A 21,085-nucleotide genomic window follows, 5' to 3' on the forward strand; every position below is an offset into this window, starting at 1 on the left:
CGGACCCACAGTTCTTGCGACCGACCCAACCAATGAAGTCCAAGAAAAATCAGGACCTCACACTCTACTGTGAGTACCACAAGGACTCGGGCCACACCACCAACAACTGCATCAGTCTCCGACTGGAGATTGAGCGTGCCTTAAAAGAGTGGAAACTGCAACACCTTTTGCCAGGTGGGCAAAAACCCACCAAGCGCATTACCCCTCATGGCGAAGGTACCTCCTCCGGAACCATGCACGTGGCTTCCACCCACATGATCCACGGAGGCAAGGGCAGGCCGCGCAAAGCGGCAAGAAGGCCGGAATGTGACTGGAAAGACGAGCAAGTCGTCTTTCCAAAAGTCCGAGGCGGACCGCACGATAGGCGCGCCGTCGTCATTTCAGGCCAACTGGCACACTACTGCACCGAGCGTCTATTCATCGACCCGAGCAGTACATCTGATATAATCTACGAACAATGCTTCAACCAGTTCGACCAGGAGGACAAAGATCGGTTGCAAGCAGTAGATTACCCGTTAACCGGGTTCGCAGGGGAAACTGTCTTTCCCCTAGGCCAGATTACTTTCCCTGTGCGTCTTTCAGCGGAAACCGCACAAGGACAGAAGAGGTAAACTTCATGGTTTTACCTCACACCTCCAGATATGACGTACTCCTCGGGAGAGAATCCCAAGGAGATTTCAATATGATTACGTCGGTCCCCCACTCTGCGGTTGGTTTCCCAACCGAATCGGGGGTCGCGATAATCTATGCCCGCAGGGACGTCATGATGTCGGACGAAGTACGTCCGACCAAGGTCGCAAGGCCCACTCCCAACGACCAACCAGAAAAATGGGTTCTCAACACGAGATACCCAGAACAAAAGGTCACATTGAGTCACGCCTTATCCCCGACCACAAAAGCGCAACTGAAGCAGCTTCTCTTCAGGAACCAGGACATCTTCGCGTGGACACCCGCAGACATGACCGGGGTCCCACGTGATAGTGCGCAACATCACTTGAATACCTTGCCAGGTATTAAACCAGTGATCCAAGGCCAACGCCACCTTGGGTCAGCTAAAAATCAGGCGATGCAAGAGCAGATCGAAGAACTGCTCTCCGCAGGCATCCTGCGGGAAGTCAAATACCAGACGTGGTTATCCAACCCAGTCATTGTAGAAAAACCGTCCGGGGGTTGGCGCATGTGCGTCGATTACAAAGACCTTAACAAAGCCTGCCCCAAGGATTGTTACGCGCTTCCAGAAATCGACGAAAAAGTCGATAATCTCGCACCATTCAGGTGGAAGTGTTTTCTCGATTGCTACAAAGGGTACCATCAAGTACAAATGGCAATCGAGGATGAAGACAAAACGGCATTCCGGACTCCCACCGGAAACTACTGCTACACAAAGATGCCGTTTGTGTTGCGCAACGCGGGCTCAACCTACCAAAAGTTGATGAACGACACTTTCCGCGGCCAAATAAGCAAAAGTGTCGAAATCTACATGGACGACCTGGTCGTCATGAGCATGGAAGAGGATACCATGCTCACAGATATTGAAAGAACATTCCAAACTCTGCGCAGCGTTAACATAAAGCTCAATCCAGGGAAATGCTCGTTTGGAATGGAAGAAGGCAAATTCCTTGGGTTCATCGTGACTAAAGATGGATTCAAGGTAAACCCGGAGAAAGTCCAGGCGATCGAGCGCATGCCATCGCCTTCATCGATGAAAGATATGCAACGGCTAGCCGGCAGGCTAGCGGCACTCAACAGATTCTTAGCCAACCATGCAGCTAAGTCTTATCCGTTCATCAAGACCCTGCGTAGCTGTTCAAAGAAAGAACAATTCCAGTGGACCGCAGAGGCGGAACAAGCCTTCCGGGAAATGAAGGAGTGTTTGATACAACTCCCAACTCTAACCGCACCACGCAAGGATGAGCCACTCATATTATACCTATCCGCCGCGGATAACGCGGTGGGTGCGGTATTAATAGTGGAGCGAAAGGGGGTTCAAACACCCATCTATTACGTCAGCAAGATGCTCAACGACCCAGAGACGAGATACTCAATAATGGAGAAATCGGTGCTAGCATTAGTGCACGCTTCAAGACGGTTGCGACGCTACTTCGTAAACCACGTCATCACAGTGCTAACCAATTACAGGATCGGCCCGATCCTATCCAAACCCGACATCTCTGAGAGATTAGCAAAATGGGCAATCGAGCTGGGCGCGCACACGACACACTATAAACCGCGCCCCGCGATTAAAGGCCAGATCTTAGCTGATTTCGCCGCCGAAGTACCGGTGAATCGCATCCAAGAATGCGAAGAAGCACAAACCCCTGCACCAACGCCACCCTCCTCAGAAATATGGGCACTATTCACAGATGGTGCCTCCAACGACGAGGGTGCGGGTGCAGGTCTGCGACTCGTCAGCCCTGACGGCCAAGGGCTTACATATGCAATCCGCCTCAAATTTAAAAGCACAAACAACGAGGCAGAATATGAGGCCCTGTTAGCGGGGCTACGTTTAGCAGTCAAAATCGGCGTGCAACATCTGGAAGCACACGTCGACTCTTTGTTAGTTGCAGGCCAAGTACGCGGCGACTATGCCGCAAAAGGGGATATCATGATCCTCTACCTCGAGCAAGCCCTGCAACTAAAATCCAAATTCGCTTCGTTCAATATTCGCCATATTAATCGAAGCGAAAACAAGTCCGCAGATGCACTATCAAAACTTGCATCTACTAGCTTCCAACACTTGGCAAAGGAGATACGCATCGAAATCCTGCAAAATCCTTCGGTACCCCTACGCCAAGTCAATGTCATTCAATACGGTTCAACATCATGGATGACACCCATTATCGCATATCTACAATCCGGTGTGACTCCCGAAAGCAAATCAGAGGCACGTAAGCTCCAATACAAAGCGTGCCATTATCAAATGGGAGACGGTATCTTGTACCGCAAATCATACCTCGGAGCACTACTACGATGCGTCAACCCCCAGGATGCCACATACCTCATCCGAGAGATACACGAGGGCATATGTGGCATACACGCTGGACCACGCATGGTAGTGGCCAAAATCATGAATGTCGGGTATTACTGGCCCGGCATGCACCTGGACGCCGTCAAAGAGTTGCGCAAGTGCATTGACTGTCAACGTCATGCTTCAAAAACCTTGCGGCCAAAGAACAACTTAGTCCCCGTCACAACTGCATGGCCCTTTCAGAAATGGGCAATTGACGTTGTGGGACCTTTCCCTGACGCTCCAGGTGCGGTTAAATTTATCATAGTAGCAGTTGATTACTTCACAAAATGGGTGGAAGCAAAACCGCTCGCCTCAACCACTGCTATGATAACAAGAAAGTTCATTTGGGAACACATCATCTGCCGTTTCGGATTACCAATGTGCATTGTCACCGATAACGGCACCAACTTCGCTGCCGACGAATTCCAAAAATGGCTAAAAGAACTACATATTGAGCACATATTCTCATCATTCGCACACCCGCAAGGGAACGGCCAAGTCGAGAGTATCAATAAAAGCCTAGTCGAAGGGATCAAGGCGCGGTTGGGAACGGCCAGGCGTGGCTGGGTCGATGAACTCCCAAGTATCTTATGGGCTCACTGTACAAGCCCAAAAACAAGCAATGGGGAAACACCCTTCAGCCTAGTCTACGGTTCAGAAGCGGTGATCCCCGCAGAAGTAGGTCTCCCCTCTCCTAGAATGTTGGCTATTGAAAAACTAGACAACAACATGGAACGCAGGATCGATTTGGACCTCTTGGAAGAGAGGCGCGAAAACGCTGCCATCAACGAGGCCAAATATAAATCCAAACTTGAAAAGTACTACAACGCGCGTGTCCGCGTTTGTACTTTCAACCCAGGAGACTACGTCCTACGCGACAATGAGGCATCTAATGCCGAGCGCCCAGGCAAACTCGCCCCCAAGTGGGAAGGACCCTACCTCATCAAAGAGGTCTTAGGGAAAGGCGCGTACAAATTGCAAACACTAGAAGGCGAACCTATCGCACGCACATGGAATGCACAACAGCTTCGACGCTGTTATATGTAAGCCATGTTCTTACATTTCTCTATGTAACCTATCGGGCCGCAGGCCATTTGCAAATAAATAAATAAGCAATTTTATATATTATTGTTTGTTATTACTATTACAAATGCGTGTTCCACTTTGCGGTATCCCAAAAACAGATTGGCAAAATCTTCATTCGCGATACCCATACAAAGTGGTAACCACACACAAATATTGTAATAGGCCAGCAAAAGGCAAAAAGACTTGCATGTTTATCCGGCCGGATAAACAAGTTTTTGTTAAACACTTAACACAATTCCTGAGCCCAAAAAGGCAAACAATGGAATTGACGCGGACTCATACGACAAAGGTATGGAGTACACTTGACCCCATTCACAAATGGGTAGAGTTCCGGATATCTAAGCTTTTACAAAGCTAACACAATTCCTGAGCCCAAAAAGGCAAACAATGGAATTGACGCGGACTCATACGACAAAGGTATGGAGTACACTTGACCCCATTCACAAATGGGTAGAGTTCCGGATATATAAGCTTTTACAAAGCTTACACAATTCTAAAAACCCTAACGCGGTAAATACCAGAATTGACGCGTACTCATACAACAAAAGTATGGAGTATACTTGACCCCGTTCATAAATGGGTAAAGTTACGCATACATACGTTCAGACATGCAAGAATTAAAAACACTTGTACAAACTGAACAAAGAAACTTTGTATTCAAAAAATTCAAGCACCCACATGATGCTTAATGAATTTACATAAAGTTCCTATTCTATACAAGAGGAACACAAAAAGGAGGCACACTAGCCAACCTAAACCCTATTTTGTACCGCTGGTTCCCGCATCTCCTCCGGCACCACCAGCGGGTTCTTCCTCTTCCGCATCCGGATAAAGCATCCGTAAGCGGTCAACATAGTCCGCAGCATCCAAACAATCGTCCAGTTCCTCTACACAGGCAAGGGACGTATTATAAAAGGAGGCTTCGGCCGCCTTAAGAAGCGATTCGGTGTCCACACCTTGGAACCCGGATCGCTTATCAGTATAACCGCCTGCGGATAATACATTGATATGCCCAATGCAGCGGTTATAACCAGCTTTAAAGCCAGCATCACGCGCGCGATCCCTGACCAGATTCAAACCAGCCGCGGTCTCAGGGGCATTCATGATAGCCTCAACAATCTGCAATAAAAGGATCATAAGTCTTGGATACTAATCCAAGCAAATGTAAAAAAAAAGGGGATACTTACACGTGCGATACCGTGAGCCCGCAACCACTCACGGTCAGCCTCCAGCTGGTTAAAAGAGGACACCAAGGCATCCTTGGCCTCAACAGCGGCATCAGCCCGCTCCTCCGCAGCCGACACGCGGGCAGTAAGGTCTGTAACCGCGACCTCCCGGGCCTGAACCTCAGCCTGTCAAAAAACAGTAAACGGTTTACACGATAAACATTTACGAAACAAGGAAGAAAGTAACAAAGTTAAAGAAACATACCTGCAGGCTGGCAACAACTTTGCCCAAACGAATGCGCTCCGCATTCGCCTCTTCAAGAGCCTTTGAAGCACGGCTCTCCCTCTCTTCAGCCTCCTCAAGGGCTTTCGCGGCACGAGCCCCGGCTTCTTTGACCTCTCCAAGCGCCTTCAGGGCGTCGGCCTTCGCCTGCAGCGCTTTAACAGAAATGGCCTCAGCCGCAGCTTTCTCCTAGCTCAAGGTAACGTTCGCCGCCTTGGCATTCGTTAACTCCTGCCGAGCATGAAACAGAATGTCATTCTACTTAGCCCAAGATTCATTCCACTTCTTGCGCTCATTGGACATTTTTTCATTCCAACTCTTGCGCTCATCAGCAAGGAGCTTAGCAAGGGTACGCACCTGTTTCAGCTGGGCAGTGGCAGCCCATTCAGAAGTCTGCTTCTGCTTCTCAAAAGCAGCCTTGTCCTTCTCAAGCTGCTCCGCACCCGCACGGGCAGCCTTGACCAACTTCTCCGCTTCAGCCCGCATGCGAGCAGCCTCTTCCTCGCGGCGGCCCAACACTTTGTAATCTTCTAAAATGGCATTCGCCACAATGGAAGATCCTATCAACATTGTTGAGAGCTGGTTTATGCGCAGCTCCCGAGGTGCAGCACGGGCACGTTCAACTTCGAATGGGGTGCCCAGACCACCCAGAATCTCCTTACATGCCGAAGGGTCGTTGGAAATGTCATCCCCCTGCATAACAGTCCAGGGGGGTCGGTGATACAAAGTAGTACGACCCTGGGTATAGGTGCGGTAGTAATACTCCAATTTAGACTCCACAGGCTGAATTGGAGGCCCATCATCACCCGCACCACCGGCAGACGAGCCGGTACCCTTCTCACCAGCAGGAGACTTCTGCGGCTCAGCATCCTGCTGCCGCCTTACCTCAGCATCAGACTTCTGCTTACCAGTATCTGAAAACCTCAAGTCCAATCCATCACCCTCATTAGGAGAGATCAGATTGTCTGAGGAATCCACAGTGTCGAATATCTGGTCAGCAGTCGTTTCCACCGTTTTCTCCAAGGGGGGATCGCGAACCGTCCCAACAAAAGGGGCCGTAGGCTCCTTGGGCACGACAGTCTCCTTCGATACCCCCGCACCCGCAGCAGCGGTATGCAGAGGAGACGAAGGGAAGTCAAAGAAAGAATACCCTGCATCTCGGGATTCTGCAACACAAAGAGCATCAATGATTATTCCCACCTATTGTACATACAAAACAAGGAAAAGGGATATACTTACCAGCAGCAACTGCAGGTTTCTTTTGCACCGGAGCAACTCTCTTGGTCTGCAGTCTCCGACGCTTCGGTTCACCACCACCAGCAGCCTTCTGCTCTGGTCCTCTTTTCTCACCAACAACGGGGGGAACCACAGCAGTTCCACCCGCAGCCGCACCACTACCTATAACACCCAAACCCTCAAGGGTGTCAGATACTACCACGTAATCGGTATATCCCCGATAACAAGATCGAGAGGTACCTGCGGCTTCAGCAACTGAAGAAGGGGCAACTGAGCCTTCAGAACTCCCCTTGCCACGACCCCGCACGGTTTTCTTCACCGTTTTCTTCTCCACAGTCTTTTTGGGGATGCGTTTCTCAAACTTCCCCAAATCCGCAAGGATACCTGGATTGACACAATCAACAAAACCAGTCAAAAAGATAAACTGAAAAAACTAATGCCACGTACGACATACCTCTTGCGTCTCCCGCCACCGGGGCATCCAGCACCGCACGCGACGGTACGCGGAAGTTGCTAAGAATTTCAAGGTTGAAGCCTTTCTTCAGCTCAACCGCAATAAGTTCAACCCGGCCCTCGAAATCGGGCTCAAACATCCTCCACAAGCCAACCGCATCCGCTGATACATGCATGCAGGTTAATGCAAGCCTTAGGAAGTAAGGAAAATAACAAAGTGTAAAGAGCTTACCACCACCCTTTTCCCGCAAAACGGGCCTTGCCTTCCTATCTGGCCTCGTGAGCATCATACGCAGTACCCACAGTTGATTGTTATCCAACTTCTTGAGTTCAATAGGCCGCAGCCTAGAGAACCAGTCCACGGTCTTTGCGGTAGCAACAGGAATATCTTCATCAGAAACTCCAACGTTGACATTCCTGAAAGACATGCTGGCGTAGACCGCACAGGCTTTCACATAGAAGAACCTCTTCTTCCAGCCTGTCACACCTTTAGGAGGCGTCATCAACTTCAAGCTCCCATGCCGTTGAGTAAACGAGAAAAAACCGGTGTTCACCGTCAACTGGTAGAACCGTCGGAAATTTTCCACTGTAACGGGCAAGCCATGGGCACGGAATGTATATTCAAAGTTCCTAATTCGGAACATTCCAAAGGGACTAAGTTGGGAGATATGGAGATGATAATACTCCAATACCTCCGCAACAAACACCGTCACCGGCAACCTAAGGTTGCCGTCGTTGAAAAAATCAGCCCACAAGGTTATATAACCGGCCGGAGCATCGGCACCGGTGTCCCCCTCTTGTGGGTAGGTAGCATCCCATTTGTCGGCCATCTGCACAGTGGCCTTCAAGAGTGTAAAACCACTCTTTGACCACTTCAACGCCGGTAACCCACCACCGGGAACGTCAACGTCATCATCCTCGTCCTCATCAGCCGCTGCTACCGGCTGTTCTGGGTTTTCACCCTCCACATTGTGTGGATTAGATGGTTCAGCCATCAAGAATATCAAAGAAACAGAAGATGGTGAACAGAAAAACTAGAAACCCTCACTGGAACTTCAAGAAATTTCGTCGGAGAAGACAAAGAACAAGGTTTCTCTCACCGGCAAATTTTTGAAATTTCAAACAAGTGAGGGGAAACCACGAACGGTTTCCCCTTATATACCCATCGCAATTAATGCGGAGGGAGAAAACAAATCATCACGTTCAAAAAGAGCGAATCATATGACACCACGTGTTAATCGCCGTTTTCGCTGACGGTTATCACGCGCGCGTGGCCGCCCACGCGCCTGACAAAAGAGACGTTTACACTCTTCGCTACAGTGCATTTAATGCCTCGGGCAGTGCAAACGTCCTTTCATTTCAGCACATGCCAGGAAGATCTCACCAACTTCCACCAACTCACACGTGAGATCAGCCACGTATGCAACAAAAAGCGACTACATTATCCAATTATAAGCGGCATGCGGTTTCTCTGGTATACCGCACCATAACCCATACCGCATGTCGTTTTCTAACATACCCCTAAAAATAGGTAAAAATATATATCTCTACACTATAAGGGGGTATAATACCTATCCGCACTACCCACGAGCACACGTGGAGTATGCAGACATGACACACACGGGCCCGTTCAGGTGTGTCAGATGCTCAGAACCTGCGTAGTCCGTTGGACTGAACCGCATCTCAGACACAGGGGAACCGCATTGCCTTCATTCTCTTCAAGCTTCAAATCCCTCCTGTCCGGTTCACAACCGCAGAGGGTACATGAACACCTTCTTTAACAAAAGGAAGGAAGGGAATGCACGCGAACGCATATCAGCAACCCCGTCTCCTGAACCTTCAAGAGCTACATCCGAGCAACACACCCGCTTCGAGCGAATGTGGTAATGCAAAACCACAGACACTCACGAGGAGCTACGGACATAACCATAGCTTCCGCAGAGTGGTTGCTACGGAAGAGCCAAGCTCACTCCACATCACCGAGCAATGCTACTTCAAGGCAAACTCGGTATTGGAGCGGGAAGGTAAGCGGCTACAAAACGAACGCAGATAGGCGCTCTAAACGAGCCTTTGTCGAACAGCAAGCGTCCGAACAGCGGTAACAAGTCTGCTTATGACTTTGTTTGCCCGCCTATGGGCCGGATAGAATACACAATGGTAGGCATAACCTTGCCTATGACCATGTTTATTTACCCATAGTACAAATATACATTGTTCGACCAAACATGGCCAACAATGACGCAACGAGGTAACCGCAAAGAACGTGCGGTTACTAGAGAGCTATGACGACGAACACGAAAACCCAACAAAAAAGGGATCATCGTCTCATGACTAGATGCTGAACATAGAGCTTGAGCAAAGCACTTACAAGCATCAACTACTTTGGATCCCAGTCTCAAAGATTGGTCCAAAAGTTTCTTTTCTTCTTCATGCACCAATTCAACAATTGGTATGAAGAAAAGCCCACCTTTAAAGGATGGGAAACCTCTGCATACCTTCAAACCACCATCTCAGAGGTTGGTTCGAAGTTTGTGCAGCATTACTAACAAAGTCTCCAAGAGACCTTCGGCACAACAACAGGTGGCAAGCCACCTGGTGACATAAATCGGCTGAGAATTTCGCGTCCGACGAGATTCCTTCACCGATACGGAAGAGGCGTCAGATGACCCTTCCAGACCTCCAGCTTGATTTACATACAGAAAAGACCACACATGGTCTAGGATCTTCTCCAGACTCCAAACTACCTTCCAAACACCATAGTCCAGTACTCCTCCCACATACAACTTGTATGTGGCAGCAACACTAGACTGGGGGGACTTGAAGGGGTATGGTCCCAGATCTCGCGTCAGCATTGACCGCGAGTGACCATTACCCTTATCGAAACCCCCACTAGCTAACAACCTACTTGTGCCCATGCGGGAACGCGTCGGCACAAGGGTTGAATCCAATCCATCTAGTAACGAAGGAGGACTTACATGGAACATAAGAACGGTAGAGTGATGCGACATAGCATCACATCTGGTGTATGAAAACGGAAGTATTCACAGCGATGCGGCGTCGCACCGCATCCAGTGAACACTTCTATCAATACAAGAAAGCCTTACCTTAGGCACAGAAGAAGATGAACGTAACGTTGCGGCTGACACCGCACCATACGGGCATTTTCGTCACGACAAGGGATGCAGGCAAGACGACGATGCGGCTAGCACCGCATCTCGCGTATTCCTTGATCACAAGTAGGAGACGCGGTAACTTCAGATATTACCGCACGTAGCGATGCGGCTTGCACCGCATCCTATACATTCAACAAGTGGGACTGACACCACAGTGCAAGTGGCACCAATGACAGTTTCCTGTCAGAGCTACGTAAGCAATGGACTGACGTGGCGTAACCTCCACAACCGACAAGCCTGACACACCTGCAAAGGTGCAGCACGTCGTCAGTCCATCCATCATCATCCTCCTTCACTCCTCGGCTATAAATACCAACCCCAAACCAGGTTTGAGGTATCTCTTCACAACTCTCTCACTACTACTACTATCTTACTTTGCTTCCCAAGCAAACTACTGATTCTCACGCCGGAGAGTGGTAACAAGGAGCACCCCCCACCCCATCCTCCTTGTTACGAGTCACGGCTTGTTTCCTTGTGCAGGAGATCAACCACCGGTGATCCAGCCAGCGATCCTCGAGAGGAAGGGATTAACCCTTCTTGACGAGACCAGTGCGTTAACCCTGCCCGGTTAACCATTGTTTCATCACTATACCAAGTGATAGTAGAGTATATTTTTGTTTTTGTTAAATTTGGTGTAGTGGTTTAATTAAAAAGTGAGTTTCTGTCATGTCATTGTCAATGATATTAGGGGTGCGTGGTGTAGTCGTTTAACTAAAAAGTGAAAGTTTCTGTCATGTCACTGTCAGTGATATTATGGTTGCAAACGAGTCGAGCTCGATTAACTTATGAGAGCTCGAGCTCGGCCGGTTCGAGCTTCTTTTTTTTTTCAAAGCTCGAGCTCGGCTCATTGATGGTTTCTCAATCTCGACTTGTTTGTTATCTATTTATTAACAACCCCCCCCCCTCTTGTGGCCTAGTGGTAGGAGACTTGGGTTTTCCTATGAAGATTCAAGTTCAATTCCCACTTGTATCATATTGGGGTGGATATTGGGCAATGATGGTGACAAACCCACCGAGGGGGGTTCGATCCTAAGCCACACCCCGGTTTTCAGCGAGGCAACTTGTGTGAAGGCAGTACGGTTTCTGGGGGAACGCCGTAATCAAGTCTAGCCAACCCAGTGCGGGCCCGGTTAAGACAACGTAATTCTGGGCAAACTTGACTAGGGCCGCCGATTTGGCGGTGTGACATTGGGTCACTCAAAAAGAAAGTCACCGTTCAAAAAAAAATATTTATTAACATATTAAATAAAAATAATATAAATAGTAGAATCGTTTAGGCTCGTGAGCTCGATAAGTGAAGCTCGGGCTTGGACTCGTTTACTAAACAGGCTTATTTTTATGTTCGGGCTGGGCTTGTAAACAAGTTTAAAAAAGCTTGGCTCGTTTAAAAGAAAATTTTAAATAAGGAGCAAATGTTATTAAATATTAATAAAAACTAATATTGCACTAAGGCTCGACGAGCCTGACTCGAGCTCGATAAATAAACAAGCCTTATTTTAGGCTCGGGCTCGATAAATCTTGACTCGTTTCGAGCTTTTTCTCAAGCCGCTCGGCTCGTTTGCACCCCTAACTGTCACTTGGGCAATTAGAGTTTTACTAACTAAACACTTAAAAGTGTGTAGTGGTTTTATTTAACCAAAAAAGGAATAAAAAAGTCAGCGATTAGCTTGTTGTAATTGAACAAATATTTAAAAAAAAAAACGTTCAAGAATAAGGGGCGTTACCAGCTTAGCAACGAAGGGGGCTAACCCCTCCTTGGAACCCAAAGAGTTTGTTTAGCGGGTGTTAATGCCTGAGGTGAAGTGAGGCGCTAGCCTACTATAACCAACCTTATATTGATATATTTGTGATATTTGATGCATGATATATTTGTGATATTTCTAAGAGAACCTTCATGATGTATTTGTGATATTTGATGCATGATAATTGTGTTCAAGTTAACGTAATAGAGGTGTTCTTCGAATGCATACGTTTTTTGTTTAATAATAATAATAATAATAATAATAATAATAATAATAATAATAATAATAATAATAATAATAATAATAATAATAATAATAATGTTTATAAAGAAATCTTGAAACAATATAGATATAGTAGGACAATGAATAAGATATTCCAATTTCACCATCAGAAGTAAGGCACATACTTTGCTTGAGCATATTATCCATGACGCACCAACACCATATACACAAAAAAAAACATTCGAAGGATAGTAACAAAAATAAATAGTAATAAAAAATAAAAATCTTGTAAGTGGGCCCTTTTCTAAAAATTAAAAAGGTTCATATATAGATTATTGTGAATAAATAAGTATTAGACATAAATGAAAACGGGAAGAAAATTGTCTTATTCGGTGTGTAAATTGTAAATGGGCCCTTTTCTAAAATTTGATTGCATGACATGAATACATGATTAAAACTTTGGATTCCCTTTGAAAACCAACAAGGACGCAATGGACAATAATAGAATGGTCAACATCATAAGTGTAACCTCCGCATATTAAATTTATTTTAACAGAAAGAAATGCGATTTCCTGGTATGCCGTTTAGCTAAATGTATGCATATGAGGCTTTCATATTCATTTGGCAATAGTATAATGTATATCAAGTACTAAACTGAAGCTATAAAATCGTTTATCTATTAGTATAACCGTTTATAGAGTGTTTTGTACTAAACCATGAATATGGATAATATTGTGTGAAAATGGAAGTACTTAAACCACCTGGTCAAGTAATTTACGTAGCAACCAAACATTATTAGTTAATGGATTCAATCGTATAATCAAACTGAATTATCCTTTTAATTATATCTCCTTTGGGTTAAACTCGGTTGCACGACTAAGTTATAATGTAACCAGAGTTCATTCACCCATGTGTAGTAGTGTAAATGATGACATAAAGTCGACGACATACACCATAATGTAGAGGTTATAGGTTCAACCTCGATGTCCAAAGTTTCTTGTTTATGATTAATAACTATGGGTAGAGGTCATAGGTTGAACCTCGATGTCCAAAGTTTCTTGTTTATGATTAATAACTAGGGGTTTAGACTTGTGGTAAATATGGGTAATCTCTCACACCCAATCAAGGGACAGAACTTGTGTTTATATAAACAATATTCTAATTCGAATGATGTACAAGGGCAGGCCTAAGCTTTGGCTTGGGTGGGCGGGTGCCCCCCCCCCCCCCTCTCGGAAAATAATTCATGGATCTGCCGCTGATGATGTATGTATGAAACCAATAAGAGAGACTTAGTGGGGTTCCACATGGAACAATAGGAGTCCGCTACGTGAACCAATAGGATCAAAGCAATGTATATCCTTCTTATTTTTTATATAATAGGTCATTGTTTGGTTAGTGAGAGCTCTTAAGACGTGAGTTACCCTATACAAATTACCAATCCCAAGAAAACAACATATATTATACATGTAATGATATAGAGAAGATCAATATGGCTCATTGTAACACCCTAGGCAAACTTCACCTCAGTCGTAGTCATGAAAGATTTTTTATTCACAAGAAAGATTCTGCCTCTTAAATCACTAACGTGTTTTAGGGACATTTTATGTAGCAGATGAAAGTTCCACAGTAGAGTGTGCTAAGGAGGGATTAGTACCAGAATGAATCACATTCTGAGAAGTCTCTACCAAAGCAACCAAAGACAAATCCGTGAGTTTCTAAATGAGCAACTCATTTAAGGGGCAAAGTAACCAATATTGGTGGTACGAAAGACCGGATGTTACAATATATCTCATGATATGATACAGGTGACTCTACCTATTTCAGGGCCTCATACAAAATTTCAGTTGTATATATTTCTTATTATAAAGTTTAGGGTAAGAGCTCCCCCAATAAGAGTGGGCGGGGGAGTCCCGTGGTTCAAAAGGGAGAAGTGATGTGTACAACAATGATTTTTAGGATGTTGGGAGGGTGTGGACGCGTTACACCTCATCCACCCTAAGGGATGATTTTTGTTGGTTTTGAGATGTCAAGTTTTCACATACCCAACCGGTGACATTAGTTCTCTCTTTACCCCACTCACACCATAAAAACCTTCTTCCCTTTTTCCTTTCTTTTCCTCAACTCACACATTTTTTTAGAAGTTTTTCACCAAAAAAATAATCTCTCCATCTCTCCTTCATACCATCATCTCTCCTCTATTTCTCCCCAAAACACCCCAAACCATCTTTATTGGAGATGGTCTAAGAACCATCCCTTTTATTTACCCCCCCCCCCCCCCCCCCCCAATCCTACAATAGTAAATAGGAAAAAAAAACATTTTGATACTTTTTCGTGTATTTTTAACAAGTTAAGAAACTTTTAGCCAAAAAAATTCTCAAGTTTACAAAGAAATTTAATACTAAGAGGTATTTGACTAGAAAAATACAATAATTACCCCTTTAGTGATAATCCTAAATCTATTTGAAATAAAAAAAAAAAAAAACCAATCAAAGGTCATTTAATTCTTGTTCATTGATTATCATTGGCCAAGGTTTCTCCAAGCCTATGGGTTACGATGCACTTCCCCGCAGTCTACAACTTCTCCTGTACCCTACACAAGTTCACATCATGAAGAATCTGTCGATTTCATTTTCTGCCCATGAGGTTTTTTTGTAACAAGTTTGCCCCCTTAGTTTTGTTCTCTTTTCAATTAAAACCTTAAATACATGATTATAACAATATAACTCAATTACAGTTTTTTAAAAGGGACAAAACCAAGAAATTGAAAATTTATTGGTGAATTAGTGAATTGCAGAGATGAGTTCATGAATTGCAAAACACCAACCTGAGCTTGCAAGAATTTGATGTCCTTGAAAGCCGCCTCAAACGGGTTTTACCGGTAATTTCACCGTCGTGCCTACGGGCGGGTGGGTTACCGGGTTTTCCCCGGAATTGGTGGTGGACTCGGGTTACTCTCGGAATACTCCGTTTCTCCAGTGGGTGCTCCGAGAGTGCTCGGGATTGAGTTTGTTGGCCATTCAAAAAAAAAGAGGGGCTCTGTTGAGGTTTTATTGAGAAAAAAGTGTTTCACACGGTCATGTAGACGCACTTTTTCACCCTTCACACCACCAAGGGGGTGTTGTGAGCTTTGTTGTGACTTTATGTGAAATGCGATATCGGGTTGAAGTAGCTAGATATGATTGGGCGAGTATACTATTTAATATTAAAAATAGAATATAAATCACCATCCCCTTCCCACTCCTGCAAGTTGCCCCGCGCCCTAGTTGGCACCCCATCTAACGGTATTCATGCCCCTTCGTCTGCTGATGTGGCTTGGATGGCGCCCCTTTTAAAACCCATAAGACATGGTCTAAGCACGAGGAAATAGTTTAAAACATTGTATTTGAACCGCTAACCTCCCCATCCACCACTTTATCATTCGTTGTTTCCTTTTGTCGTATTATGTTTGCTTTTATTCCAGTTTCTAAAGCTTTATGTAAATGGATTACATAAAGCTTTAGAAACTGGTTTATGTAAATGGATTACATAAAGCTTTATGTAAATGGATTACATAAAGCTTTATGTAAATGGTTTTCCCGCACGGGTGAGCTAAGGGGTCGACTACCAGCCGGTCGAAAGCTGGTGTGGGCTGGACCTTAGGGGGGGCCCGGGGGTCGATCCCGGGGGGCGGAGGTACTTCGTCTAGGTGTGTTCCGCTGAGCCATTCAAAAAAAAAATGTAAATGGATTATTAATGTGGGTTTTAAAGGAGTTTTAAAACTTTGTTTTTGTTTGATGTCAAAACCTTTAAACCTATAGCAAACCCAACATAAGAAACATGAAACATCAAACGACAAAATGCAAGGTTTATAAATTATAATTAAATGTATAAAAATCACTTGACATAATTCTAAGAACCTTATACAAATTAGTTTCATTAAATTTATAAAACGAAGTGTTACAGATTGAATGGGGAATTATGAAACATAAATGGTTACAAGATATATAAAAGACTTGGAATATCTTATAAAAGAGAAATACTTATAAAACAAATCTAGGACTTTAGTATTTTTATAAAACAAGTTAGATTTAATATATAACAACCATTAAATCTTTTGAAAAGTATACCGTTGTTTTTTTACACAGCAGAGCGGCTATGTGTCAAGAGCTTTTACATGCATGTCAGGTATTTGAAGAAGTATAAAAGTTACTTTTATCCATGATGATAAGTTTCACAGAATGCATATATAACTAACTTTATAGATATTTGTACTGATATAAATAAACATATGCATGTTCATAAATTTGGTTGCATCCTCTTTGTCATTTGTTATTGGATACCACCAATGTTTTAAAAACCGGATACCGGATGCTTGGCCGGCACGAATCATACCGGTTAACTAAGGAAACGGCAAAGAAGTTGTACCGCCAGTAAATTGGGTTATACCGGTTTAAACCAGTATACCGGTACCGGTTCATACCGGGCCAAAGGTCAAAATTCTGAACTTTTAATTTTTGGGTGCCTAAAAAAGATGATTATTTACCTTCTTAGTAAAAGTGTAAAACTTAGCGCCCGCACTTGACAATCCACATCGATCAAACTTCTTCCTCACTCAAAGATAGAAAAATCATTGGGTTTTCAAATTAAGTTCTTCAACCGATCATCCAAGCTTACCTTTTTTGACTTTTGTTGAATCATTCATGTTGTTAATGTATATATGTGTGGGCGCTCGAGGGGCAAAAGTGAAATGGTACAAACTTTAACGTTATTTTACTCATTTCGTGAAAATAACGTTAAAAGCGGCGGATGGTTAATCATGCATCATGTGGTGGCGTTGATAGCTGAAAGACACGGGGTACACACACTAATCGGTCTCTGTCCCGATGGTTTGAGTGTTATGAGCCTTAGGTCCCAGGCTTGATACAAAACTACAATCGACTTGGGAGTCTCACTGGAAGCAACCTCTCTATTCCTACGGGGTAGAGGTAAGGCTGTCTACATCTACCCTCCTCAGACCCTGTCTTAGCTTTGCTATTTGTGGGATTTACTGAGTATGATGATGGTGATGATTCATGTTGTTAATTGTTATAGTGTTTGCTAATTGCTATATAATGGGTATTTAATCATGAACTTTTGGATAATTTTTTGATTATGGATTAACTTTTGGAATATTTTTTTATTATGGAATGATGTAATTTTGGATTAATTTTTGAGTTGAAATTATATTTTATGGATTTATAGAGTTAATTAGTCAACACGGTTGAACCGCCCGGTACAATCCGGTTCAACCGGTTGAACCATTTTTTAGTCTAACCCGGTACGATTAAAATACCGGTTTTTAAAACATTGGATACCACTGCTATATGTCAATCTTGTAGGGCCTTGCCCCTCAGTTTTCTTGGGCCCTTTTGTTGATTTGACTAACCTATTGATTTCCATCTATCTGACCCACTATATTTAGCTACGTTGGGCCTCAATTTTACATCAGGCCCATTGTATTACTGCAAGTCCAACCCAATTTATCAAAGTTTATGAAAATGTAGATATGGATAAAGGTACACAGTGTGCACATTTTATAACTTTTTAAACTATATAATTATATTAAAGTTTTTTATGAAAATGTAGATATGGATAAAGGTACATAGTGTGCTTTGTGATTCATTGAATGCGTTGGTCCCAATAAAAGGGTTAAGTGATTCATGAACGTGATGGCATCATGAGATTAAGATCTCGTGTTTGCAAATTTTACTTCATCATTGCACACACTTTGATTTTCTATTTTGTTTAGATTTATTTTTCTGGTAATTCGAATTCGTTCCCTATTAATTCATTTTATTGTGTACAACATTTCTTTGTTTAGTTTCATTTAGAAAAAAATTGGGCATGCATTAATTATTATACAATGAGTATTTCCATTTCTTGAGTCCGGTCTAATCTACCTCATGCCCCCGGTCCCCCACTGGTCAAGTCGATTATGGTTTGGTTAGAGTTCATCGTCACTCTCTTCAATAAATGAGAACATTCATACCCCTTAGTGAAGAATCTTCCACCTCCCTACTACACATATTGATAAGACTATGTATGGAGCTCTATTTGGGCTTTAGAAGAAAAAAAGTATTGGTACATGTAATCACTTTTTCACGCCATTAAGGTGTGTTGTTGGAGGTGTCTCTAAATGATTGGTTAATATATTGATTGCTAATAAACATAAAAAAAAAACCCAAATGTCGCCCCACTCTTGTGACCCCAACCAAGCTCCCTCTAGCGCCACTCTGTGATGGTGTTCGTGCCCCACCACGCCATGCTAAGGTGACGCTAATAACGCTCTCTTTGGAGCCATAACACATAGCCCAACTAGGCTAAAGGTTTGAGCAAGTAAGTGAAGTGTGATATTATTTTCTGTTGTCATACAAATGAGAGGTTACAAAGTATATATAGACACTCAACTAACTCAAACTAACTCTAGTGCCACATCATCGAAACGCCACATCATCGAAACGCCACATCATCTAACTAACTCAACTAACTCAAACTAACTCAACTATATACACTAATATGCCCCCTCAAGCTGAACGTGGATCACCCATGTGAAGCTTGGATCTCAAAGTATCAAAACGAGCATGAGCTAACCCCTTGGTTAATAAATCGGCAATCTGATCCGTGGTGGAAACATGTCGAACTCGTAAAACCTCTGACAACACCATGTCACGAATAAAATGTAAATCAATCTCTAAGTGTTTCATACGCTGATGGAACACAGGATTGACTGCAAGATATGTGGCCCCAAGATTGTCACACCACAAAGTCGGTGGACAAGGTAAATCAATATGCAACTCATGTAATAAAGACATAATCCATCGAATCTCAGCAGCTGTATGAGCCAACGCACGATACTCTGCCTCAGTACTAGAACGAGCCACAGTGCGTTGTTTCTTGGAACTCCAACTAACAAGATTGGGTCCAAGAAAAACACAATACCCAGTAGTCGACCTGCGATCATCAGGGCAACCTGCCCAATCAGCATCAGAATAAGCATGAATGTCAAGTCTAGCAGATCGACGTATACTCAATCCAAAAGAACTCATGCCTCTAAGATACCGTAAGATCCTCTTGACCGCTGCCCAATGTCGGTCAGTAGGAGTCTGTAAAAACTGAGACACCTTACTAACCGCATATGCTATCTCTCGGCGAGTCAAGACCAAATACTGTAAAGCCCCAACAGTACTCCGATACAGAGATGGATCAGATAATGGAATACCAGTATGACGAGAAAGCTGGCGTCCAGAAGCAACAGGAGTAGGCAAAGGACGGCACTCAGAAAGACCCGTACGATGAAGTAAATCAAGTAGATATCGCTGCTGAGAAAGATGTAAAATATCATCGGTGAAAGTAGCCTGAAACCCCCAAAAATAAGATAACTCTCCTAGATCTTTGAGTGCAAACTGCGAATGTAACCGTGCAATTAAAGTAGTAACAAAAGTAGGAGAACTCCCAGTGATAATGATATCATCCACATAGATCAACACATAGCAAACAATAGAATCAACTCTATATACAAAGAGGGATGTATCAGAGATGCACTGTGTAAAACCACTAGTAGTAAGAGCAGAACAAAGCTTGGAAAACCAAGCCCTAGGAGCCTGCTTCAGACCATACAAGGCCTTCTGCAGAAGACAAACATGATCCGGTCTAGTGGAATCAACAAAACCAGGTGGCTGAGACATGTAAACCGTCTCAGATATGTCACCATGCAGAAAAGCATTGTTGACATCCACCTGTCGAATAGACCATCCTCGAGAGAGAGCAAGTGAAAGGACAAGCCGAATGGTAGTAGGTTTGACCACTGGACTAAAAGTCTCAGTATAGTCAATACCCTCAGTCTGATGAAAGCCCTTGGCGACAAGCCGGGCTTTATATTGGCTAACAGACCCATCTGGATTGCGCTTAATCCTGTAAACCCACTTGCAACCAACAATGTTGGCATCAATGGGTGCCGGAACCAGACACCATGTCTGGTTGGCGGATAAAGCATCCATCTCAACACGCATCGCATCCCACCAAACTGAAAACCGCTGAGCCTGATGAAAAGTAGATGGCTCAGTAGTAGGAATTGTGGAAGCATGAAAAACAACATGATCAGGAAACTGTCGAGGATGTCGAGTGTGATCACGAGAACGAGTAACCATAGGATGACGAGTAGAAGAAGAAGAAGGAGGTGGTGGAGGAGGAGGGGGTGGTGGGGGAGAAGGAGGAGGAGAAGAAGGAGAAGGAGGAGAAGGAGGAGGAGAAGAAGGAGTATAGGATGGTGGAGGGACAAAAAATAACGGTAAAGAATCAGAAACAGGGGGAGAAGAAGCAGATGAACTACCAGGAATATCAAAAATCTCCTCATGAAAAACAACATGTCGAGAGGTATATGTACGATCAATAAGAGGATCATAACAAAGATAGCCACTATGGCTAGGAGCATATCCAATGAAAATACAAGGAGTGGATTTGGGTGAAAGTTTATCCAGTCGAGTATCACCGAGAAAAGGATAACACAGACACCCAAACGTGCGAAGAGAGGAATAATCTGGCTGAGAGCCAAACAAAACCTCATATGGAGAAGAATGATGGAGAACCGGTGTGGGTAACCGGTTAATAAGATACGAAGCAGTGGCAAAGGCGTCATACCAAAAACGCTTTGGTAGACGAGCATGAATAACAAGGCACGAGCAACCTCAGACAAATGT

At 44.2% G+C, this 21,085-nt stretch overlaps 1 protein-coding gene across 2 annotated transcripts; it reads right to left on the reverse strand.

Annotated features, from left to right (window-relative positions):
- Positions 1-6,435: 6,435 nt before the first annotated feature.
- On the reverse strand, positions 6,436-8,246 carry LOC118486671. Of its 2 annotated transcripts, XM_035983289.1 has the most exons (3): positions 7,022-8,246; positions 6,785-6,943; positions 6,436-6,711 (listed from the first exon to the last, which is right to left on the reverse strand). In XM_035983289.1, exon 1 carries the CDS (start codon positions 8,227-8,229, stop codon positions 7,180-7,182), a length of 1,050 nt encoding a protein of 349 aa, XP_035839182.1. In that variant the 5' UTR covers positions 8,230-8,246; the 3' UTR covers positions 6,436-6,711; positions 6,785-6,943; positions 7,022-7,179. The 2 variants fall into 2 exon arrangements, with proteins under 2 accessions (XP_035839182.1, XP_035839181.1); XM_035983288.1 differs by having other exon boundaries at positions 6,785-8,246.
- Positions 8,247-21,085: the final 12,839 nt, after the last annotated feature.

The sequence above is a fragment of the Helianthus annuus genome, chromosome 14 (genome assembly GCF_002127325.2).
Source record: "Helianthus annuus cultivar XRQ/B chromosome 14, HanXRQr2.0-SUNRISE, whole genome shotgun sequence".
NCBI classification, from domain to species: Eukaryota; Viridiplantae; Streptophyta; class Magnoliopsida; order Asterales; family Asteraceae; genus Helianthus; species Helianthus annuus.

Coding starts and splice junctions, on each gene's coding strand:
- LOC118486671 (XM_035983289.1), bottom strand. CDS start 8,229: ATGGCTGAACCATCTAATCCACACAATGTGGAGGGTGAAAACCCAGAA.